Below are 25,390 nucleotides of genomic sequence, written 5' to 3' on the forward strand. Positions count from 1 at the left end.
CATAGCTGCATGTTATCGTGCTCTCTTTGTCCTTTGCACAGCACACCAATTCACCGGAGCATAGAAGCAAAGAACATGGGTGTTTTCTGCCTGCTTCTTGAGAGTGGTAAAGCAAACCTGGAGCTGAGGAATAATGAACAGCACACAGCACTTGGCTTCGTGCTCCACTTCTACGATGGAACATGCAACGGAGAGAGCTTTGCAGGCAAATTGGCAGACAAGGGAGCCAGTCTTGATGCCGTTAGCAAGATTACAGGTAACTCGAGGTTGTTCATGAGTTGTGAAGAAATTTTCAAGGGGGAGGAAGTCCCATGAAAGGAAAATTTTGGATCCTAAGCACAGTGACCTAATTTAGGTTCTCTATAAAGGTGTGAATAATATACTCAATGTTTGAAGCAAACTTATTATGTAGAACTGTTTCACGTCATTATTAGCTTCAGAGCTGGGATCAAATAGAGGTAACCTCACATATTGTTAGGTTGAAACAGTGGTTATGTGGACTGGATGGAAATTAATGTTTCACAATGCTTTGCTGTAAAGATGCCTAATGGTACCTGTGCTGCTAGCCGCCGCGGTGACTCAGTGGTTATGGTGCTTGGCCGCTGTCCCGAAAGACGCGGGTTCGATCACGGCCGCGACGGTCGAATTTCGATGGAGCCGAAATTCTAGAGGCTTGTGTACTGTGCGATGTCAGTGCACGTTAAAGAACCCCTGTTGGTCGAAATTTCCGGAGCCCTCCACTACGGTGTCCCTCATAGCCCGAGTCGCTTTGAGACGTTAAATCCCCATAAAGCATAAACCAGTACCTGTGTTACGTGGGCTCTAGGAACGATTTAAGTACTCAGTGCTTCAAGTTTATTTGTGGCAGTATTTTCATTGCCGCTTCCACACAACAAGACAATGTCATTATATGCCATGGTTGTAAAAACACCCAAATATTTCTAGAAAATTTTCTTCAGAGAATAAAACTCTGCTCATAAGCTGAATATCTTCATGAGTAGTGGTCAAACATAACACATTTTATAAATCATGACATCTGTTTTACTGGGTGAGTTGTAGAAGTAGCTGTAGGCTTACAAGCTGGCAAAACATTGTCAATTTAGAATATCTGAATGGTGCATCTTGCATTGAAAATGCTGCAAACTGCATCATTTTATTGCTTGATTGCTTGTTATTTTAAGTGAAATAAATTTATTCTGCTTTACAGTAGCAGTGGGGTTGAGGGTTTCACTTCATAATGAGTTCTTACGTACTCATTAAATTGTGAGTGGCATTAAGTTTGTTCGTGGGGCACTGTGAGAAGCCATTGAAACTTCGAGCATTAGCACCCAGATACAGAGCTGAATTAAGTCTAGTTTTGAGGTACCTGATGTGTTAAAGTGTAGGAATGCACAAATTGTCATGGTAACAGTTCATGCAATGCTAAATAGGCTGCTGCATTATCAGTCTACTAACTTGTAGTTGTCTTTTTGTTTGTCGAAATGTAGCTTCTGCTAATGCTGTGCCTCTTTTTTTTTATGCCTTTGTTGCGTGCATACTGGTTTGATTTGTATGTTTTTGCAAAGAGAGAAAGTGAGCACGTGCATTAGGCTAACATGGTGCCCTGTGCAACAGTTGCAAGAAAAACTCTTTTGGCTTGACAGCTTGCCTTCCATCATGGCTGGGAAGAAAGAGTACTATACTGATTATCCTAAAGCATATGACTGACTGTACCTCAGATGGGATTTTCACGATTTTCACAAAGTTCATTTTATTTTGATCATTTCATTCAATCAGCCCATTCCGTTGATGGTTGTATCTGAAGAATGTGCCTTTAAAGGCACAAAGCAAGTTGCTAGTAACCATTTTTGGCCTGCTTGTTCTTCACAGGGGACTCCCAGTTGCATTTAGTAGCTCGAGCTGGGAACGAAGATGCTGGCATCTTTCTCGCACAGCGGGGAGCTCAGTGTAATATAAGCAATAACAAGGTGAGAGATGCTGCCTTGGACTTCTGGATGCTAGTTTCATGTTGATTGCTGGCCCAAGTTGCTGTCATTAGGCAGTTATTCTTGCAGACCTTAACAGAGACAATGCAATAGAAACTGCTCATTGGCTATGTGGCCCTTGTAAATTAATCCTGTATGCTTCTGGAGTGTCGTCATCAAAAGCGTCGTTGTGTGGTGCTTACAGGGGGAGACTCCATTGCATGCGGCATGCCAGGCTGGTTTGTCCCGGCTGGTGCAAACCTTGCTAGAATATGGCGCTGACCCAAATAAGCAGACATTGGGCTCTTCCGCAGACGACGACGACGCTCGCTATCTGGAAACGCCTCTGCATCGAGCAGTAATCAACAAGCATTTCGAGGCAGTTCGCAGCATTCTGCGACATAAAGGTAATTAGACACGTGCATGCGCCCATTTTTGGCAGTCTGTGTGTGTTAACCCATTCCATGTTATGGACAAGTTCTTCTCACAGTGGGGATTTGTAGTGGAATTGTTGGTGGCACTCGCACATTATCTTCAAATTCCCAACTTCCCATTTGCAACGAGCAGCTGCTGACCCATAAGTGTCAGTTGCCATGATCAGCTCTCATTATAGCATTTTGATGTTAAGTTGCATCTTGTGAAAACTTGCTTGCTAAATGGTGCTGTTTTCAATGAGAACAATTGTACACAAAATAGGTAGTAGTGGGTGTGGTAACAGAGCTCTTCTCTTTCTCATGCAGTTAGGTGTTTTTTTAGGTTCAAATTTGAGCTAGGTTAGTGGAGCATATAATTATTGCCTGCATCAAGTACTTAAGATATATGCAGCATACTTCACTCTTGCCTTCATGTGCAGACACTTCACTATGTAGCTCTGGCATAAAACAATGCTTTCTAGTTGGTCAGTGTGTAGTGATTTTTCAGTAGCATTTACTTTTTAAGCTATAAATTGCTGTTTTCTAAAAATGTTAAATGCTTTATCCACAGGCAACTCCATCCAATTATTTTTCTTAGTAAGTAAGCATTGATTTTCTGGTATTTTTCTATTTATGTTAACATTTGTCCGGCAGCAGTAAACACATTTATGACTGAGAAAATTGAATTTAAAAATTTTCCAACCACCCATTTCAAGCTCGTGACGTCTCTACCAGAAAGGACTGGTCACCGCCATTTTGAAGCGAATGGACTTTTAGTCTGGCTTCCCAAGATCTTCACCCCAAAATCGATGTCTGAGCATGCAATTTACTTGTGAAATCAGCTAGTGATGGCGGCGTCCATGTTATGTTGTTTTTTTGTCTTTTCCAGCTCCATTTTCGCATGATTAGAACGTTCTATTCTATTGGTACTACACGCCAACTTAGTTTGATCTCAGTGGTCCTTTATTTGCTGGTACAGTTAAAACTACATGTAGCAAAATTGAGAAAAGTCTGCAGTTTTTCATTACATGCAGGTATTCATTGTGTGCAGTTTTCACGTGAAAACTCAAAAGGATAATCCAAAATGGAAATATTAGATGAAAAATGAAGATAAAACCACCTAACAGTTCACCGTAAACTCTCATTACTCACCAGACGTGAACATAGAGAAACTTATTGCGACTGCGTTGATAATGTGACTGTGGCAGCAGCTGCCACCATCTCCGCCGTGCCTTGCAAGACGCTGCTAGACACTACGAGTTCCCGAGTAGAAGGACAGCTGTCCTTCTGCACCCACAATAACCATGCCATCTGTGGTGCTAGTGTCGCTGCGACACAGGCGCCGTCCTGAGTTAGATAAGGTATCTAGAGAGGTAACTAGGGGTTCATTACCTATAAGTTGACTGCAGTGCGATACTGCTACAAATCAGATTTTTCTCCATGTCTAGCCACGTAGCAAGGACGTGTTGTTTCTGTGGTTAGTGTTCTGGGTTCTAGAATTTTCCTTTCTTAGAATTTGAACCAGAAAGATAGCAGTAAGACCAGTTCGTTGTACAGTTTGTTGTTTGATTTGAAGGGAGTACCATAGAGAAAGCATGTACTATCGGCGTCAAATGAAATGCAAACAGTGCAGCGCGTGGCCAAAGATTCATTTTACGCTGTCTGCCTGTCGCTATCAGAGATAGATGCTCTCTTCCGGTTTGTGCTTGTTTTGCTTCTGTTTTCTTTTTTATTCGTTTTTTCACTTTGCCACTGGAGCGCCATATTTCTGGTGGCAATACAGTTCTGCTCAGTGCTGGAAACTAGCAATTCAGCAATGCCCACATTGGGCATCGACCACAGCCCAGTCAGTCTTTTTCACTGCATCACAACCAGCCTCTGATAACAGGGCAATGATAGAAGCGAAATCAAAGTGCTGCAGGCTAGGGAGCTAAGAGCGCTCACTTCACCCATGTGGTCTACAGACTGCCAGCTGCGCTGCGCAAGTTGCGATCAGTGAGAAGTATGAGTGCAGAGCTCCAGTGACAAAGCGAGAAAACGAACATCAAAGAAAACAGAAGCATGACTATCGCAAACCGGATGAGCACGGCTACGTCTGATGGCGACAGGCAGACAGCGTAAACGGGACTCCTGGCCACGCAATACGCTTTTCGCGTTTCATTTGACACCGATAGTACATTGATAAAGGTGTGTTTGTAAAGGAAACCTTTGTCAGCTTGCAAAACACTCTTGATTCTAAAGCCTGGCTCTGGATCACAGCATTGGCAGTGCAGACTCCTGGTGCAGGACTGCTGATAGCCAACTTGAACCTGAAGAACTCGAAGGACGAGACAGCATTGAGCTTGTCTCTCGAACTGGGTCTGCACGACATGGCTCGTGAGCTGCTCGATGCTGGTGCCAGTCTGGACGTGGTCGATGCGGAAGGCCTGTCCTTGTTGCACCGTGCCATCCTACACCAAGACACTGCAGGCGCCATCTTCTTGTTGGACCAGGTCTGTTGCTTCTGCAAGGAAACATGTAGTTTGGGAAGCTGCGGCACCACTTCTGGGTGGAAGTGTCTGCATACGCTTCTCTGTTTGGAAGGAGCCAGTAGCTAACCAGCAGCTGTTCTGCTGTCACTGGTCTCTTTGACTGCTCTAAACCATGATTGGAAGTTAGTTGCCCTTCTTGGCTATCGACACTGACATCGAGGCAGTAAGTAATGTCTTTGGCCAGTGCTGGCTGCCAAGATGCCTTACTTATGGGGAATGCAGTCACCTGCTTATTTTCATGCTATGTTGTAGGATGTTCTGATATAGCTTCTGCAGATAGTGAGGTCAGGATGTGATTACCTAGAAGGGGGCACTGCTGCCTTACCCTACACCTTATTGATGTATCTCTCCAGAGCTGGATAGTGCACATGAATCACTAGATATTCACAGAACACTGCCGAATAAGAGGCCAACTTGCATACTGAAGAAACAAAATTTGTATCCTGGCCATGTAACATAAAAACTGGTGTATAGTACTTCATTACTTATTAGCCGCCGTCTTGCTGCTATTTCATTTAATATTAACTGAATCACTTGGTATGAACAGTGATTTAATTACACTGAATGCACAACTTACATTAAAAAGCAGCTTCAGTGAATAAAAACTGGGCTGTACTTCAGTCGATCAGAATTGTTTTGAGCAAGCCTATCTGTAACCTTGTAGTGTAAACGATCTTGATCTGTTTCTTGATTTTTGAGTTATGCAGGGACAAGCAAGTTGTGCTTAAGTGATTTTTTAATCACAGCATGAAAGTCATGCTAGGCAGTTTGGCTGTACTGCATTGCATACGTGGGTGGGGATGCAATGCAGGTCCTTTCGGCTCTGATAAGGGATCTAAAGTGCAGGAGAACTATGATGAAGATTACGGCTCAACTCAAAAGGGTAAGGGACTTGTGAGAAGAGCCTGCGGAGCTGCAATGGTTAGCTGTGGCCGTCTGTGTCTGTGACAATCACAGGGAGATGAACATGGGGTCAGTGTCCTGGTCAAAGGCCTGTGAAAATACTTGCTCAGGAAGCAGGACACACGTGGTGGATGCTTTGTGGCATGTCCATGTCATGCCTACTGAGATTGTTGCATCTGGGGACATGTGCATTATTCAGCCGGACATCTCTCCAGCTGCAAGATATGTTGCCTCCTCCTTTCCACACACTGCTTTGTGCTGATGGCAACGACATAATGCCGAGATGGGACAGCATTGTTTTATATTATTCATAAATTTTGAACTGGTGTATGCTTAGACCTTTGTGACTATCTCTCAGTGTGTTTTTGCCCCCCTCCTATCACATTTGTCAGAGCATACATACTATAGTTTTTTGCGAACATGAAGCCTTGCTATGCAAGCTGAAGTCCGGTCAATTTTTGCAGCTTTTCAGCAGCTTGCACATTTCGGTAACATTATATGGATTCTGTGCAGAGGCTTAGCGACTATGGAATTCTGCTATTGAGCACGAGATTATGCATTTGGTTTCTTGGTGCAATAGTCATTTTATTGTGGTAGTAGGCAAGAATACCCGTGTACTACTGAGATTTTGATGCACATCAAAGAAATCTCAGATGGCCAGAGTCAAAAGGGCTTCACTTCAGTGTATTTTGTACTGCAGGTATAGTGTTTGCATGTAAAAGTGCACTAATTTAAATTTGGTGACCTTAGCAAATGGGTTAGTGGGATTTGTTGAAAGCGTCTAATGTATTACCTGCTGCGTCTGCAGTGAAGCCTGGCGAAATTCAGCTGCCCAGGCAGCCTTCCGCTTTCAGGGGCCGTCAATCAGGTGAAATTTCTGTTGGGAAGCGGTGGGCTGTCAGTCAAGACTAATTTTTGTGTGAAGCCTGGTTTCTGTTCGTCGCTTCAAAGCCCTGCTTTTTTCTGCTTATGCTTTCTCATTTTTTGTCTCGGTATGGGGTGGATGTGTTTATTGCGTGTGGCGTGTGTTTTTGTAATTCATGTTTGTTGGTGACATTTCTGCACAGTGTGGTACATGGTGGCTTGTGTTCTGTGCAGGGTGCTGACCTGAACCTGCGCACCCAGGACGGTGAGAGCCCACTACAACTTGCTATCAAGCGCCACCTTCCCGCCGTCGTCAAAGCTTTGTGCGAGCGAGGTGCTGACATGACGGTAGTAGACGAAGCCAGTAGCTGCAAGAGTGCCCTCTGGCTGGCCTTGGAAGGCGGCCAGGAAGACGTTGCCTCAGTTCTTGTGAGTAGCAGTGCGTCAGCTAGGAATTCATGCTATCCTTTTCAGGTATTAATGTTCTCACGTGCATGAATGCTCACGTGCAGGATCACAGATTGCCTTGCATGCAGCTTGTTTTAGGGCCAGCACTTGCTGATCACAAGTCTGACAGCAGGAAAATGGTATCGCTTCCCAAATAAGCATTCTACCAAGACAGCACTTTTACAAAGCAGTCCTAAGAGTCCTTTCTTGCAGGCTTATTGAGCTGTGCGTGGAAGTCTTGGCACCTGTTGCTCATTCAAGGTGTTAACTGCTTTTTTGACTATCCGATTTATTTCTGGCACCCTGACCCTTCTTTTCTGTGACTTCCGAATTAGGTGCAGTATGGCTGTGATGCTGACTGTTGGTCGGAAGGACCTGGCGGCTGCTACCAGACACTATTGCACAGGGCCATTGATGAAAACAATGACTCCGTGGCCTGCTTCCTCATCAGAAGGTGCGCTTTTGACCATGCCACCTTCCTCTTCAAATGTCACTCATTCTCTGTCACTCGCTGCCTGCCACACATACACTGCTTTAAATATTCACACTTTTTGATGGCATGGTTGTCAGCTTTTGACAGAAAATTTTAGGTCAATTAGCTTGAATTTTTCACTCATCTCTGACCACAAAAAAGTTCAAAACTTTTGTGAGTTCATCTAGCTGAAGAGGTGAGCTGTAATGTGTCACATGTGATAGTGTTCTAGGCATTTCTGCAATGTTTATGATAAACAGATTGTCATCGGTCTCTTGATGCTTGCAGTGGATGTGACCTGAACAGTCCCAGAAGGCCTGGTCCTCATGGAGAAGGTGATGAAGAAGCGTTCGATGGACAGACACCTTTGCACTTGTCATGTGCATGGAGCCTTGAGCCTGTGGTCCAGACACTGATTGAGCACAATGCAGATGTAAATGCTCAGGTTGGTGACCCTGCCTTCATTTTTCGTGGTGGTCGAATAACTCGGTGTCCCATTACTGAGTCCAACATCCCAAGTTAATAGCTGCCTGCGATGGCATATTTGAGATCCCCTGGCAGGTGATTGTTGATTTGAAGCTCCTCACCAAGTTATATCTATATATCTAAAATATATATATATTTGGCACCTCCAAAGCCTGGAAATGGAGATTTCGGAACGAATGCAGCAGGACTTCGACCCCATCGCTTCCCACGACCACATCCCCTATGGCCACCATTTTGGTTTTGTTTAAAAGCTGGGCCCCTTCCCCATTACTTGGCATTATACTCACTACTGTGAAATATTTTTGGAACATCTGCGTTCCACTCTTTTTTGAGGCCTCTGCAATGACCTCCGAATGGCTGGCACACGCTCTTCAAATGAGATTTTCATAGCTTTGTGTTTTTTGCCAACATGACTATCCTTACGGAAGTTATGTCTTTATGGTGCAATTTCAGTCGATATTATACTGTTGAATTCAGAAAGAACTGAACTGTGGACTATGCTGCTTTGTATGGCTGGGTCAAACATTTCAGATTTTGTTAACCATAATGCCACCTAACTATACTTCATAATTATGGTGCTTGGACAGAATTTTACATCTTTATATGATGATGTACTTCAATATCAATGTAATTAGCATAGCTCCAGATGGCAGGTCTTTGCTACAACTCTGTTTCAATCGAAACAGAAAATTAGAGATTGTCCTAACGACCCTTAAAATTTAACTAGGTGACTAGACTTCAGTTATTTTCCTATAATATGGGAACTAATTAAGATATACTGAAACTAATTATACTTTTGAAAACAGGGAGAAGAAGCACATATACGAACCTAATTTCAGTATGATATATTTTATAATAAAAATTTTCATTTCAAGGCCCGCGTCTCCCCTTAACTGTAAGTGGGCAGCCGGGAGCACTAAACATACCCCTTCTAGCATAATGAGGTCTGCCCCTGCTTGCATAAACATTTAAAATTTTGTTAACCATAATGTCACCGAACTATACTTCATAATTATGGTGCTTGGACATGTGTGAAAGAGAGAGGGAAACCCTTTAATGAATAGCGGGGTGTAAAAATTGCTTACATTCTACTCTGCATGGAAAAGGGAAGGAGACAGAAATATGGAAGGAGAGGGGCACGAAAAGTGTTAAATAAACAAGTAAAAACAAATTTAAAAATTGGGCATTGAATTTGGGTTGAGGTGAATCGAGTATATAAGATATTAAAAGCCAACAACCCAGCAAAGCAAAACTGAGCCAACTAGGCTAAGCACATCCTTTCGCATGTTGGCTGGGTTTAACTGCGTTAAAACCCTACCACTTTCTTTTTTGACCGAGTCGAACATATCAAATTTTGTGAACAATAATGTCACCTAATTGTATTTCATAATTATGGTGCTTCGACATAACTGAACATTTTTATATGATGATGGAGCTCAGTAGCAATATATATATCATAGCTCCACATGGTAGGTCTTTGGCTACAGCTTCATTTCAATCTGAAAGTGTTTTAGTGACCCTTAAGAAATTACCTAATTAGGCTTCAGTTATTTTCTCATAACATGCAAACTAATTGAGATATACTGAAACTAATATTTCTGTTTTTCTGAAAACAGGAGGAACAAATACATCTGCACACCTAATTTCATTACTATATCTCTAATAATAAAAATTTTGATTTTTGTCTCGCTTTAAAGGAGCTAATTGCTCAGTTTCAAGTTGTCAGCATATTGTCCGCAGCAAGCGCTGGAAGTACATGTCATGCTCTTTGCTGCATCTTCCTTTATGACTATGGCTATTTTCAATGACTTTTTGTTGCTGTAAATTTCAGCTTTGCTGTGCATAGAAGTTGTCACAATCCTATTCATGGTCACACGTAAAGATGTAAGTTGCAGTTATATAAACAGGAAAATCTGTGCAAAATGGGCATCTTGAAGGCATTGATTGATTGATTGATTGATTGATTGATTGATTGATTGATTGATTGATTGATTGATTGATTGAAAACATTATTGAATGAATGGCAGTTCTCGGAGTCTTGGGTGGACCGCCTATTCTCCAATGGAAGTTTCATTGCTAAACTCTATTGGGAAGTACTACAAAAAAATTGTTTCATGAACCGCGGCGGCTGTGCATTCTGGGGAAATGCTCACAGTTTCTCCATTTTGGTTTTCTGTATAGAGTAATCATAAAAATCTTTCTTATGTGCTGAAAGAGTTTCGTGTAAATAGTATGTCAAGAAATAAAAACTTTTTGCTGACAGCGGGGTCCCCCCTTGAATATAATTCACGTATGTGGGTTGTGCCAAAAGTTTTTTGGCTTTAGTTGACTTTGTGAAGTCTTTAATAAGAACATATTATCAGGAAACAGTGAGGAATTCCATTGGACAAAATAGCCCTGCATTATTGCGGTGCACCTGTCTGACACCTTTAGCATCTGTTCCCAGGACGCTGAGGGCAAGACACCGTTGCACATTGCCATCACCAACCAAAACTCTGTGATCATCTCGCTGCTTCTGGCGCACCCAGCGATCAATTTAAGTTTGCGGGACAAGCAGGGACTGACGCCGTTCGCAATGGCCATGACCACACGCAACAACAAGGCTGCTGAGACCATCATTGCCAGGGAGCCGACTGCACCTGAGCAGGTGAGTGGCGACTGAAGATTCTTCCAATTGACGCACAATGCCTTTGCAGTGACCCAAGGCAGGTACTTTGGTAGTCAGCAATACACCTTTCAGTCTGCATCTGCTATGAGAGCTCGGTGGCTGTGGCTGTCTGCTCTAGAACTTATGGTCACTGGTGTGGCACCTGGCCTTTCAGTGGGGATGGAATATGAAAACATCCTTCTCTGACGTTTTTGTGGGCTTTAACTACAGGAGATTTAAATTGGCCTTTCACTCAGCCGCTTCGCACATGCACGCCTCTCCCCCTTTACCCTCTCTCGGGCTCCACGCTTTGAGAACAAACCACCAGCTTCAAGTGTGCACACGCAATTCGTGCTGATGATAGATGCAAATGACAGGTAGCTGCAGCTTTCGAGCACTCACCTGCCACTTTGCGTGCCCAGTTGGTGCCTCATGGAGGCGGATTGCACCTGTTTCACCCACATTTTTTTGTTTTCTTTTACCAGTTTTCGATGTGGCAGGCGAATTTTCACGCACTCTCCAGAGGGTACCTGTGACAAAAAGCGGATTAACCTTGGGCTTCTCGCTGCAACGCCCCTCATTGCTTATAGTTCAGCTTTGTTTACAAGAACAGTAAACAAAAATGAGTAGTTTGCAAGCTGTGCTAATTTTTTGTTGCCGTGACTGTGAAATCCCGTTAGCCACTTGGGAAACTATTCAGGTGTAGGTGCGTTCCTCTGCTGTTGACTCTTTTGTGTGTGCTGCATTTCAATCTTCAATGTGGTGCAAGTTTCAGGTTACCTTTTTTCTGCAGCTGCGTGTGGCCTTTTGTAACAGGTTTGTTCCCTGTGCGGTAATATGTGGGGCGAATGCTGCATTGAAGCAACCAGTACATGCCTTGCTACTCACATTTATGCTTCAAGCATTTGTTTTTTCCATCTTTGTATTATAATCGTGCAGGCATTCACTTCAGTGTCTGCTACCTTTTTTTTTTATTTGTGTGCCTCTCTTGCTTTGCAGTATGATAATCGAGGCCGTAACTTCCTTCACGTGGCCATCCAGAAGAGTGACATCGAAAGTGTGCTGTTTTTGCTGAGCATACATGTCAACATCCACTCACGGACGCAAGATGCCTCACAGCTCACTCCGCTTCACTTGGCTGTTGAAGCAGGTTCCGAAATGATTGTCCGCAACCTGGTACGTCAGGGACTTTTTTTATTGTCTTAACGTCATTGGCAACAAGAGGATAGTTGGCCAGCAATGTGTGCTTGTTAAAAGCTCTTCCAACTTGTAGCCTCTCGATTTGTGCACATCGGGTTGACCGTAAAAGGTGTGCATGCTTGTTTACTGAACCGCTCTTCTGGCAAAAGAAGCACACTTAAGTGGGGATGTGGCTTTCCAATCACAAAAATCATGGAAAAGAAATTGAATTTTAGAAAACACCAGATTTCGTGTCTATAATGCCTTTGTAATTATCCTGATCGAAATTATCCGGAGCCTTCCACTACAGCATTCCTCATAGACTGAGTCACTTCGGGATGTTAAACCTTATAAGCCAAACCATACCAAGTGCAGTTTGCTTTTGGATGGAGATGTCTACATGCTTCCTATGATATCACACCATATGCACATGTCAAATGCTAGCATTCGTAATTGGCAATTAATTCTTGCTTGACATAGGGCTACTGAGACTACTAATAGGGCAAATCGCATTATGGAAAAACCGAATGGACTATTCATGAAGTCTCCCATTGTTTGGGAATTGCAGTTAAACTTGAATGTAATGAACCTCCGTGTAGTAAATTCCTCAATATTACGAAGTTTCTTGATTTCCCAATGCTGCCCTTATTGAAGCTCGTGTATTTGCGAACCTCATGTAACGAAGATGTTGCAGCGGTCAACCTTGATGTAACGAACTTGCCATGCTGATTATTAATTAACTAGTACTGCATTACTTGAAATTTGACCGAATCATATTGTCACGAAGTGGTGACTGCAGCCCGGAGAGCAGAAATGCTGCGTAAATGGTGTCTAAACAAAAGTCTTTATTTGGGCTGACTTGCACACACAATGGACTGAATCACTCGGCGGCGGCATAGCAACAAGCGTGCTAGGCGGTCGTCGAACAGAATGCCCACCGCTGTCGGCCGTGCTCAATTTAAACTGATAGCGAACTTTCGAGATAAAGCATGCAAAGTTACTAGAACATTCTGGAACAATGTAGAATCAGCTCTGCCTGGATGCGATCAATTCGAGATAAATCTGGTCACGTCTTGCATCGCAAACAAAGCGATAAAGCGGCTTGCTCGCAGCTTTGAAGAATGCACAAACACTGCAAAGATTTGCGGCAATATTATAGTTTTATGAAGGGAAAACACGAACTGTCATGAGAGGAACGTCTACATTTGCAATGTGCAAATGCAAAGGATAAGAACGGGGTGGAGTGCATATGGCAGGTTCTCTCAGATCATGAATAGCAGTTTACCAATATCCCTCAAGAGCAAAGTGTACAGCAGCTGTATCTTACCGGTGCTCACTTACAGAGCAGAAATGGGGAGGCTAACGAAAAGGGTTCAGCCTAAGTTAAGGACAACGCAGCTAGCCATGGTAAGAAAAATGATAGGTGTAATGTTAAGAGACCGGAAGCGGGCAGAGTGGGTGAGGGAACAAATGCGTGTTAATGACATCCTAGTCGAAATCAAGAGGAAGAAATGGGTTTGGGCAGGGCATGTAATGCGAAGGCAAGATAACCGCTGGTCCTTAAGGGTAACAGAGTGGATCCCAAGAGAAGGCAAGTGTAGCAGGGGGCGGCAGAAGTTTAGGTGGGTGGATGAGATTAGGAAGTTTGCAGGCATAAGGTGGGCGCAGCTGCCAAAGGACAGGGTTAATTGGCGAGACATGGGAGAGGCCTTTCCTGCAGTGGGTGTAATCAGGCTGATGATGATGATGATGCCATGCTCCAGCGCGATCGATGCCTCTCCATGGCAAATGGAGCAATCTCTGCAGCGTTAATTTTTGTAGCGTCGTACCAGGTGACACTACAATGATTCATGTTCAAAAGCAGCACAGAACAACAGGACATAACAAAGAAGCCATGGGACGAGCAGTGCACGCCCATCGCCACCATTCGGCTGCTCGCGTGATTCAGGTGCCAACAGCAGATACATGGCGGAGAGTGCTGGCGATGTGAGATGGGCGTGCAGCCCGCCCCCACTCTCCCCATCTCACATGTAGCACCATCGTGGCAATGCATCGTGCAATCCATGGAGTGAAATATCTCTGCATTTACAACTTAGAGTAACAGGCGATTACAGTGAACGTTTACTAGGCCATTCCACCTACATTTATTTTTCATTTTGGGCCCAATCTGCACAGTCCTTTCAAGTTTTCACACAAAAACTGGATGTAACGAAAAATTACTGACTTTTCTCAATTGTGTTCTATCTGGGCAGAGCCCAGTCCAGATTTTACTATCGACACCTTGTTTTGCACAAGTGTTTTTACAAATATAAAATGGATCAGTTACATGGCTGGCAGGTTTGAAAATGCATGAATAAGAGTGTCACTAGCTGGCCGTCTTGGTCTGAGATCTGTTTAAAGTGAAAGCCAAAAGAAAAATAGTCATTTTTATTTTATATCGACTTTTCGAAAGCTTGGATCGAAGGTTGCAAATAGTTTTGGTTGTTCTTTTTCCTCTTGTAGATCCTGGCTGGGGCCAACGTCAATGATTTGACCTTGCAGAAACAGACTGCATTGCATCTGGCTGCAGCAAGAGATCACAGTGCAATATGCAGCGTGCTGCTTGAAAATAATATCAACTATGATTTAGCTGACAGCGGCATCAATAATGGTAATTATCTTTGCATAACAGTTTAATATTCAAGCTAACAGGATCAAATCCTGGCCGCGGCAGTCGCATCTCAGTGGACGCAAAATACAAAAACACCCATGGACTGTGTGACATCCTCACACGTTTTTAGTCCACTTATTGCCACCTGCTCAGTGCCTGCCGGGATCTGGTCTCCACTCCCAAAGATAGTGCCTGTGATGTTGCATGCAAACTATCTGTAGCGTCTCCCATATCCTGTGTGCAGCATCAGGAATCAGGACATTAAACCCCACATACGAAAAAATGTCGAGGAAAGATAAAGAAAAGACTAAAATTTCACTGGGTCATATTGTGCATAATTTTGATCATCCGTTTAATCTCAGTGAAAGAGTAAATCAGAATTGTTCTCTTTATGCTTTTGACATTGAAGATAAGAAAAAGAAAAATAATAAAAAATGCACTGAGCAACATTGTCTGCAATGCTGAAATTTCATTGCTTGCATATTTTTGTCTGAAGTGCTTTCGGGGGGAGTCATTTGTTTCTAAGGCACGTATTTTTTGCGGTAGAACCTCGTTGATACATTCATCATATTTCCCAGTTCATACGCTCAAAATTGCAGGCAATGAAAATGTCCCATAGAGTAGCATTATTTTTCTTTCGCTTGATACGATCCCGGATAACATGATTTTTCTGCTACTGCGCTCAAAATTTTGACAAATTCTGGTCGTATGACACGTTTGGTGACCTTTCACACACTTGCAAACGTATGAGAGGGCTGAACCTGTGGACACTTGACATGAAGAGCTGGACTGCAGCGGCCATGGTGCCCAGGCACAAAGGGGCAAAGCATAAAAAGAAAGAGTGCGGTAACATACCAGTGGCCCTTCCCACGGGAACGTGACATGGAGAAAAGCAGCAGCTTCTTCGCAGTGTCTAAGGGTTATGGGGGAGAATACCGTGAGAACTACTACAACTATGCGCATACATATGAGTGGTCCAGTTCCTGGCAACGCAGAAGAGCTAGAACGCTGCGACAATGCCTTCTTGCAAGGGGGTGAAGCATCCAAACACAACGAGCAAGAGATCCCAGCAACTTTCACTAATGCTGGCGACGGACCGGATATGTTGCAGTTTCTTGCGCAGTAAGGACAGCGCAAATGTGGACTAAATTCTGCAAGCACTAGAGAAAGAGCTGTTCAGACTTTGTGCCAAAAAATGCTGATCAAAATTTTTATGAAGTGCAATTTCCAGTTAATGCCTTTGTTTCTCAGAATAGAATTGGGTGGTTTCGACCCTACATTTTCCCGGATAATTTGTTTCTTTCATTGTAGTTATTTTAAAATCTTATCAACAAGGTTCTGCTGCAATCCAGCTAAGTGTGTTGCACAGTGCATACCATAAAAATGTTTCTTTGAAAGTCTGAACATTTTTTCAGCTCTCCACATCGCTTGCCTGAAAGGTCACTTGGCAACATGCAGAGTGCTGCTTACAGAAAGTCGGATCAATGCTGAGGCAGTGAACATGAGGCAAGTACTTTTGTGACCGCCTAACCATTTGTATTTTCTGGGAGAGCTTTTTGATATACTGGTACTTTAGTCGCACTGTGTGATGGCTCTTCTTCCCTGCTACTTTGCAGAGGCCAGAATCCGCTGCATGTGCTCTGTCAACACGGCAAAGAGAATGCAGCAGCCATTTTTGAGCTTTTCCTGGAATGCATGCCACAATACCCCATCAACAAGCCTGACATTGAGGGGAACTCCCGTAAGTTATTTTGTGGTTATGTGCTTGCATGCTATTCTACTTCGATTTGCATCTCTGAGGAAATGCTGATAGTTGGAAAGACATAAAAGATAGGTATGCTTATTTATAGGTAGTCTGGATTTACCTACGAACTGAGTGTTTCGTCCATTTTGATTGCAGCAGGGCTTTTCTTAGCACCTGTTGCCAGGGGCAGATTATTGGGCAACTCTTGGAGGGGCAGTAGTTGAGAGAGTCCAGTTTGCACTGTGAATTTTTTTAGCTTTCGTTGTTGAAAAAACAAGGGCTAAATCAGTTTTTCTACAAAGCTATAGTGATGCGCACATCCCTGCGATTTGGATTAGGACTGCTTGGACATCGGTACCTATGAACGGAGTGGTGGCGGGGCACTGGGTTTGTGCTGGCACCCCCGGCCACCGGGAACTGGAGGGTAGAATGCATTCTGCAAGGTCACAAGTGTGCTCCCTCAGGCTTGTAAGAAGCTGCAGGCGTGCTCGTTGTGTGGAGCTGTATCAACGTATCACTGCAGTTTACACATTGGCACTGGCAAAACTTCCTTGTGATGCATGGCATAGTTCATGGAAACTTTGAGATACCCCTTCTGCCTCGTACATGCTGATAGGTACGCTCTGAGACGTTCGCAATAAGCCACCACCATGCCGTAAGCAGGCAGTAAATGCAGGGAATGTTACGGAAGCAAAGTTGAGGATTTTAGTTTTATTTGACGTCTTAAGCAGAACTACCTCTTAAGCAAGCATGCCCTAGCGAGTCTATACAGTATATTTGGTTTTTCAGATATTTGTGCATCTATAATTTTTGTAGCATGCTTAATAATATTCTGCATTTTCTTAAAAACTGCAAGCCTATCTTGTTGCTAGGAGGAGAACGTCTTAGAGCGTGGAGTGTTCTCTGTCTGTGGAGTTGTATAACTTTTGTAGAAGCCTTGTTTGTATAGTAGAATGCTGTGGCATAATTAATCCCTGCCACTGCTCGTAGTAATGCCTTAAAAAAGACTTCTGTGAGGTCCCACATTCTGCTGTCATTGCAGTTCAGCACTGGGCAATGTAGTTGTCTGGTTCCTTGTTCTTTTGGGTGGATGATAGGTGTTAGTTGGTGTTACTTGTGTCTCATTACTAGCTTACTATAATACTATGCGGAAATTACTAGCTTAATAAATTTTTATAACCTAACCCACAAGGAACCCATACAAAGTGGCTGTATTGTTAGTATAAATTTGTTGTGTCAACGCTAAGACAGTGTTGTGTGAGCAGATAGGCTTGGAAATATTTAGCATTTCAAAGGAGGATGCCAACACTGGAAGTCTGTAGTATTCCATGTTTGCTACTCACATGCCTGTAGGGGAAGTAAAGTGCCTCCAAACTGTCACCCAAGAGCATTCTGCTTTGCTTCCGCAGCATTGCTCTTGGCGTACATGCAAGGAAACGGCAACCTGTGCCGGTCACTTGTGCGAGCCGGTGCTTGCTTGGGCGCTTGCAACCAAGCGGGTGTCAGCATCTTCAACTACCAGGTGGCCACAAAACAGCTCCTGGTGCGGCTACTAGGCAAGTTGCACACACAGTCTGCTCTTTTCGATGCATGCTAATGTTGTGCCGGTGAGCCATAGCGGTGGCTCATTTGTTGTTATGGCGCTCGGCTGCTGACCCGAAAGACGCAGGTTTGATCTTGGCCGCGGCGGTCGAATTTCGATGGAGGTGAAATTCTAGAGGCCCGTGTACTGTGCGATGTCAGTGCACGTTAAAGAACCCCAGGTGGTCGAAATTTCCGGAGCCCTTCACTACAGCGTCCCTCATAGCCTGGGTTGCTTTGGGACGTTAAACCCCTTAAACCAAACCAATCGTGCCGGTCATGCAGTTTTCCAGGAGTCGAAAGGTAAATGTGTGCGATTAAGAGTTTTTCAGTGTATTGTGCAGCTGCATCCGTAATGTTTGGAGTTGCAGGTTGATTGGTGGCCTTCTGCCATTGGTAGCCTCAAAGTGCTGTTCATTTCAAAAGATTCGCTTGCATACATCTGTTCATCATAATCATAAGCCCTAAGATGGCTAGCAAATGTTCCCTTATAGTATTGCATCTTTCTTGATGCCAAGCATTTTCTGGGGTCAAGCCACCGCGGTGGCTCACTGGTTATACTACTGAGCTGCTGACCCGAAAGACATGGGTTCGATCCCGGCCACGGTGGTCTCATTTCGTTGGAGACGGAATGCTCGAGGAACTTGAACTGTGTGATGTCAGCGCACATTGAAGAACCCCAGCTGGTCAAGAGCTTTTTATTAAGGCGTCCCTCATAGCCAGAGTCTTTTGGGACGTTAAATCCTATTAAAACAAATTAATTCTGGCGCCGCGGTGGCTCAGTGGTTAGGGCGCTCGGCTGGCTACTGATCTGGAGTTCCCGGGTTCGAGCCAGCCTTTCCATGGATGGTCGAAATCATTCGGGAGCCCTCCAATACCGCACCTCTTTTTTCCTTTCTTCTTTCACTCCCTCCTTTATCCCTTCCCTTACAGGGGTGGCACAGTTCGGGTGTCTGGGGATATGCTTGACAGATACTGTGCCATTTCCTTTCCCCAAAAAAACAATTTTCATTTTCATTTCACTTCTCAGGCAGCTGGCTACTTTGAAATTCGAGCATTCTTTATTGACATCTTGAAATGAATTCTGTGGAACCTTCTTTTTACCAGCAAGGCAATTCTGTAAAGACTTCTTTGTTCAGGAACATGGCAATGCTTATGTGGACTCCGACTAATGCTTATGTGGACTTTGACTCCTTTTGGCTCACATGCAATCTTGGGCTCTGGTATTGACCAGGCCATGTTAATAATTGTGGTGTTGTGTTTTGTGACGTCACACGCACTTTGCAGAAAGTATTGGATTGGCATGGCAAAATTATTAATGTAGTTGTGAGCGCTGTAAAATGCTCAAATGCACTGTATTCTTATCTGTTTGTTGTATATGGCCTACATGCAAGCATGAATGCTTGAATGAACAAATGCAGAATGCGCTGTTTGTCTGATATTAAAATCGGGGTTTCAGTTTTTGTTCATTGGGGATTTGCTTGAGCAATAAGTTCTATATAAAAAGGCTAATCAATGATATAGCGCCTGTATCATCATTAGCTTAAAGCACATGAAATAGTCTTGCTCAGTGAATACTTCAGCTTTTACATGAAGGCATGGAGGCGAAATTCTAGAGGCCTTTGTACTGTGCGATTTCTGTGCACATTAATGATCTGTGCATCTGTTTGTAATGCCATTTTAGCCTCTGCTGTGATGTTTTGTTTTCTTCGCAACTCGTTAAGCTTTTTGTTTTACTTTGGCAAAACATAGCGCCAGAGTTGCTGCCACTGTTGTCGTAGTGAAGTAGTTTAACTAAACAAAACTGCTTTGCTTGAGGATGGACAGCCCAGCACAGGTTTTGTTGATGAAGGAAAAGGCTGAGATACTTTTGTCAATTAAAACTTCTTTATGGTTTGCATTTGATATGGAGAAACAAGTGCCAAGCATCAGCTGAATCTGACCTGCTTTATCCAAGCTCACTTTTCAACTGAATGTCATTTTGTAACTGGTATTTCACTCTGCCTTTCAGATTTCCTGCCAAAGGAGCCTCCGTGGTCTGATGGGGACGTGTGCCTCGAGTGCGGAAGCAAGTTTGGCATCAAAACAAGGAAGCATCACTGGTGAGCATCTTGGCATCTTGGCAGAAGTTTCCTAGCTGGCTCTTCGAGCGATTGGCTGATTGAGGCAGTACAACACTAAGATTACAGGTCAGGAGAACAGGCGTTCCCACATTAGTTTGCTGTTGCTGACTCCAGATTGTGTGCAGACAAAGTGATACTGAGGGCTGTAGTGACCAGGGAAGGACAAGAAAGATTCCAGGCTCTGGTTGCAGGATGAAACTGAAGGCTCGCTACAACTTAACTGCACAAAGAGTGCATGCGTGATCGAATTGCTTCATCTGGTATTTGACATTTTTGATTGGTGCATTACAGTGCAGTTGACTGTGGAGCACACATTGATATGCTGTTGTTCACTGCTTGCGCTACTCTTTCTTCAATGTTTTGATGGATTATGCTCACAGAAGTGCTCATACTCACGCCGCAGGGGCTCAGTAGTTATGGTGCTCAGTTGCTGACCCGAAAGATGCGGGTTCGATCCCAGTCACGGCAGTCGCATTTCGATGGAGGTGGAGCGCTAGAGGCCCATGTACAGTACTATGCGATGTCAGTGCATGCACATTATTCCAGGTGGCCGAAATTATCTGGTGCCCTCCGCTACGGCATCCCTCATAGCCTGAATCGCTTTGGGACGTTAAACCCCATAAACCAAACCAGAAGTGCTCATACATGTAAGATGAACTTAGGCCTTTTTTTCCTGCGTTCGTGTGCAGGAGCAGGCGAGGAAGCATGACAACTTAGTTATGGTTACAAGCCTTCACATCCAAATTTTGCACTAGAAATTCTAGGCAACTAATCTGTACTTCATTCAGCACTGGAATTAATTTAGTCCTTGGCCCTGTGTGTTACCGTATTTACTCGCGTAATCCTCGCACTTTTTTTCCCAGAAAATCAACGCGAAGTTTGGGGGTGCGATAATTATGCGGGGAAAATTTTAAAGCAAATGTTTCGGAGTGTTAAATGCAAAGATGAATGGGTGCAAGATCAGGATTGTCAGGACCGCAATTGTAAATATAACGAAAACATTACTTTCAAGCGTAACTTACCTTCGTTATGAACCTTCGTTATGAAAGTACAGGGTGAACGTAAGCTCAAGCTGCTAAAGCACTTTATTTGCCGCGCGCAACCTCCCCGTCACTACTCGCGTTGCGTACATCCTGCAGGCAATTCTACTCTTCATCAGGGTCCGTGTCGACACTGGAATCGATGGTTTCTTCATCTTCCGATGCTTCTTCATCGTCCCACACCACGTGGTCCTCGGTTGCATCCAGGGCGTTCAAAATTCCTGTTTTCTTGAAGCTTCTGGCCACCATGTTTACATCAATCATCCCCCATGCCTCTGATACCCAGCTGCACAGCAGCTCCACGGACGGTCTTTTGATCTTGCCGCCCGGCGTCAGAGAACGTTCACCTTCGGCCATCCGTTCTGCGTACAGCCTCCGGACGTTATCTTTAAATGGCTTGTTCAAAGATACGTCAAGAGGCTGTAGCATTGATGTGAGGCCGCCGGGTATAACAGCCAGGTCCGTGCGCAGTTCCTTGAACTTCGCCCGAACCGACTCTTGAAGATGGCCCCGAAAGCTATCAAGCACGAGGAGCGCTCCCGGTCGCTGCCCCCACACAATCTTCACCCAGTCCACCATAAGGTCCGCGGTCATCCACCCCTTTTCTTGGACGCGCACGTGTATACCAGGGGGGAGCTTTCCTTTTCCTTTCGGGAGGGTCTTTCGCAGATGACTGCCTTATCTACCGCCGTATAAATACTAAAGACGATCAAGCTGCCCTCCAAAACGATCTGAAGCTCATCGAAAATTGGTGCTCTTTGTGGATGATGGAACTGAACATTAGGAAGTGCAGTTTTATGCAAATTTCTCGGAAACGCTCCAATTTAACTTATCCTTACTCTTTATTTTCTGAGGACCTATTGCAAGTTGAATCTTATCGTTACCTTGGCATCACAATCAATAGTAAATTAACTTGGGTTGATCATATTACAAAAATCACGGCCGACGCTTCACGTACACTTGGTTTTATTAGAAGATCACTTCCCTCTTCCCCCGCTAACATACGTAAACTGGCATATGAAACTTTTGTCCGCAGTAGGCTGGAGTATGCATCCGCGATCTGGAGTCCTCATCAGTCCTACCTAATTAACATGCTCGAAGCCGTCCAGAACCGTGCAGCACGCTTCATATCGTCAACATACGACTTTCATTCCAGCGTAAGTTCCATTAAATCATCACTTGACCTCACTTCCTTAGCTCTCAGACGAAAAGTTGCGCGCCTTTGCTTGTTCCATAAGTTATACTTCAATTTCCCCTATCTCCGTGGTTCCCTCATATCTCCTCCCTTTCGTACATCGCGCCGCCTTTTTAATTCAAATAGCGTCCAACGACTTCATGGCTCCACCAATGCTTTCAACAAGTCCTTCTTTCCGACCGCAATTGAAGAATGGAACCTTCTGCCCGACTCACTAACAAATGTGCACGATGCGACAAGGTTTAAGGCGATGTTGTTAGATCACCTGGGTTGACATGTTGTTGATTTGTGTTTATATGAAATTCTTTTTCCTGTATTGAGTTTTTTTTTTTCCTAACCTCTCGCCGACGTGTGTGGTGCTTGTGGCCTAAAGGCATTTTTTACATGCACCGTTCTAACTATTCGCGTTCCTTGCTTCTCTTCATGTTCCTATATTCATTGTTATATTTTTGTGACCTTTCTTTTTCCACATCAACCTTGTATACGCTCCCCCCTTATGTAATACCCCGACAGGGGCCTTTAAGGGACAATAAATGATGATGATGATGAAACATACGGTGGGAGCTTCCGCCCGTCCGCCGTCACGCCTAGCATGGCCGTGCACCTCTGTTTTTCGGCACCTGTAGTCCTGACGTGCACAGTCCGAGCGCCTGTCTGTTCGACTGTCCTGCTGCTGGGCATATCGAAATTCAGCGGAGTTTGGTCCGTGATCCCTATCTGGGAGAGCAAGAAGTTTTTCTCCTGCCGGATCCTGGTAACGAATCGATGGAAGTCCATTATTTTCTCTACATAGGCTGCAAGCAGGCGCTGGCAAAGCGTCGTTCGCCTCCTGAGCGAGAGTCCGTTGCGCCGCATAAATCGTGTGGCCCACCTGTTACTAGCGCTGAAGTCTTGCACCGGGATGCCCTCCTTTCTTGCGATTATGAGCGCCTGGTTCCGTATCAAATCAATCGACACAGCACACCCATCCGCTCGTCGAGCCTTGATATGTTCCAGTAAAGAGGATTCGACGGCAGGAAATTTCCCAGTCTTCGGTCCACAGAAGGCCCGGCGCGTCTTACCAGTCGTCTTGAGTTCGTCGTGCTGCCGTCTCCAATACCGGACGCAAAACTCGTTGACGCCGAAGTGTCTGTTGGCGGCGCGGTTGCCATGTTCCAACGCATACTCTAGCTTTTAGCTTAAAAGCAGCTGTGTAGCTTGCGTAGCGTCCCATGGCGAAGCGGCACAAAGAGCACGGTGCAACACGCAAACAAGGCAAACGAGGCCTACGAGACACCGGAGAGCTGGAGACACCTTCGCAAAATGGCGTAGCGGTGGTGAGTGGATGAGCGGTAGCGGCGGTGGCAGCGGATGATAGCACAGTACCGCCGCCTAGTAGCACGCGCGCCCAACCATGGCAGTTAGTTGTGGCCGCAGTCAATAGATGGCGATCGCTACGACAAGCAGATGGCTCGCGGCAGTAATTTTGGGGGTGCGATGATTATGCGGGGAAAAAAAAATTTCCAATTTTTGATAGCCAATGTGGGGGGTGCGAGCATTATGCGAGTAAATACGGTATTTCGTGCCAAGTTTTGAAGAGCAGGTGCCTTAGCAGTCACAATCGAAAGCTAGACTAAAGCCGGAGAGAACACTTGTTATTTTCCACTTCTTGCTTTCATACTTTTCTCACTGAGCATGACACAGGATCTTGCACTTGACTGGCATTACCAGATTGCCATAAATTGCTGTACTCTATTTTGGTGAGTGCCAGACACACCTGCATTGGTCAGATGCATATTCAATACATTCACTTTTGATGTTGTAAAAGTGACGCAAAATCTTCTCAGGTCACCAGAAAACAATAGTTGGCCAACTCCTTTCACTGTGCTCTTTGTCAACTCATTTACAAGGCAACCAGGTGTGCCTCTAAAGCGTGTATTTTTTCATCTTATTGGCCACAAGAATTCGCTTTGTGTGAGCAGTACATAAAATAACTTGATACAGTTAGTAGTTACAGCGTATTACTCCTCGGCCACTGACCCACAGAACAGGCATTTATGTATTGCAGTTGGCAAACTCTTGCCATGTTCAGTGTGTGGCATTGGGTCTTTCACTGTGGTGAATGCGTTTCACTATTTCAGCCGCCACTGTGGTCGAATACTGTGTGCCAAGTGTTCGGAGAAGGACATTCCAATCCTCAAGTTCAACCTCAACAAACCAGTGCGTGTATGCGGCGTCTGCTTTGATGTCCTGACATTGGGCGCATCCGCCACTTGACAGCTGGCTAGGGAGACTGCCGTTCAACGTGCTGCCACAACATCCAAGCCTAGGCGATGGTTCCGATAGACAAAATAGCCCCCCCCCCCCCCCCCCAGCTGCTCAGTCCAAACAAAAGTTGCATTCTATTTTCTTGTTGTTGAGAAATAGAGGGTGTATCTATTGTCATTATTATGCTACACCATTTGTACAAAGAAATATGCATAAGCCTGTCTTCACTTCTTCCTTTGATATGGGGAGTCGGAACTCCTAGATGTCTTATAACCTGCTACTATTTATACAACTGTGGTTAGCCCCTTCCGGAGCACTCCATAGGAGGAGGAAGATGGCTACATGTTTCCAAGCTGTACTTGGGGCAAGAGAAATAAAGAACAGTTTTGTATCGAGCAGTTTGTGCTTCTTAACCCACTGCTCAAACATGAGCCTGTTTGAAGCATATATAAACACACATTTTATCTCAGGCTGTGCCTCCTACATCAAGTATGGTCGTAGTTAGCATTTGTTTAAATGAAGATATTTATTTAAACGAGTTTCAATACTTTCGTTCGCCTACAATGTCTCCACAAAGCACAAGGTAAATGCAATGTTGGGTTTGAGCTTCACCATTGGAGGCACTGCCGTCAATGTGACGTGGCATATAGGATAATTCCACACTACGTAAAAGCAGACTTGTCATGTGTGTTTGGTCATCATTTTGTCATATGACCCTTCATGCATCTCCAAACAAGCAAGCGTGCACCTTAATGATGTTTAATGTAACCATCTACTATTTATATCAGCACATCAATGCAGGAAAACTTCCGAAGTGATATGTAACTACTAATTTATGTCAGTGGTTTCAGTGATCTTATTACGAACATACTATAGCCTATTTCCCATAAATGTAGCAAGAGCA

At 44.4% G+C, this 25,390-nt stretch overlaps 1 protein-coding gene across 2 annotated transcripts in view; it reads left to right on the plus strand.

Annotated features, from left to right (window-relative positions):
• The window catches only part of LOC144121221 (rabankyrin-5), a 35,729-nt gene extending 10,848 nt beyond the window's left edge, over window positions 1-24,881 (plus strand). Inside the window, exons 9-23 of one of the 2 annotated variants that reach the window (XM_077654315.1) lie at window positions 42-256; window positions 1,870-1,967; window positions 2,170-2,371; window positions 4,637-4,869; window positions 6,910-7,104; window positions 7,458-7,576; window positions 7,883-8,039; window positions 10,527-10,727; window positions 11,727-11,903; window positions 14,409-14,556; window positions 15,972-16,062; window positions 16,173-16,297; window positions 17,710-17,856; window positions 19,893-19,983; window positions 24,360-24,881. In XM_077654315.1, coding sequence (XP_077510441.1) covers window positions 42-256; window positions 1,870-1,967; window positions 2,170-2,371; window positions 4,637-4,869; window positions 6,910-7,104; window positions 7,458-7,576; window positions 7,883-8,039; window positions 10,527-10,727; window positions 11,727-11,903; window positions 14,409-14,556; window positions 15,972-16,062; window positions 16,173-16,297; window positions 17,710-17,856; window positions 19,893-19,983; window positions 24,360-24,495 — 2,335 coding nt within the window. In that variant the 3' untranslated portion in view covers window positions 24,496-24,881. The remainder of the gene's footprint in view (window positions 1-41; window positions 257-1,869; window positions 1,968-2,169; window positions 2,372-4,636; window positions 4,870-6,909; window positions 7,105-7,457; window positions 7,577-7,882; window positions 8,040-10,526; window positions 10,728-11,726; window positions 11,904-14,408; window positions 14,557-15,971; window positions 16,063-16,172; window positions 16,298-17,709; window positions 17,857-19,892; window positions 19,984-24,359) is intronic. The other variant, XM_077654316.1, reaches the window with a different exon arrangement.
• The last annotated feature ends 509 nt before the right edge of the window (window positions 24,882-25,390 follow it).

This window comes from Amblyomma americanum, chromosome 2 (assembly GCF_052857255.1).
Source record: "Amblyomma americanum isolate KBUSLIRL-KWMA chromosome 2, ASM5285725v1, whole genome shotgun sequence".
Classification (NCBI taxonomy): domain Eukaryota; kingdom Metazoa; phylum Arthropoda; class Arachnida; order Ixodida; family Ixodidae; genus Amblyomma; species Amblyomma americanum.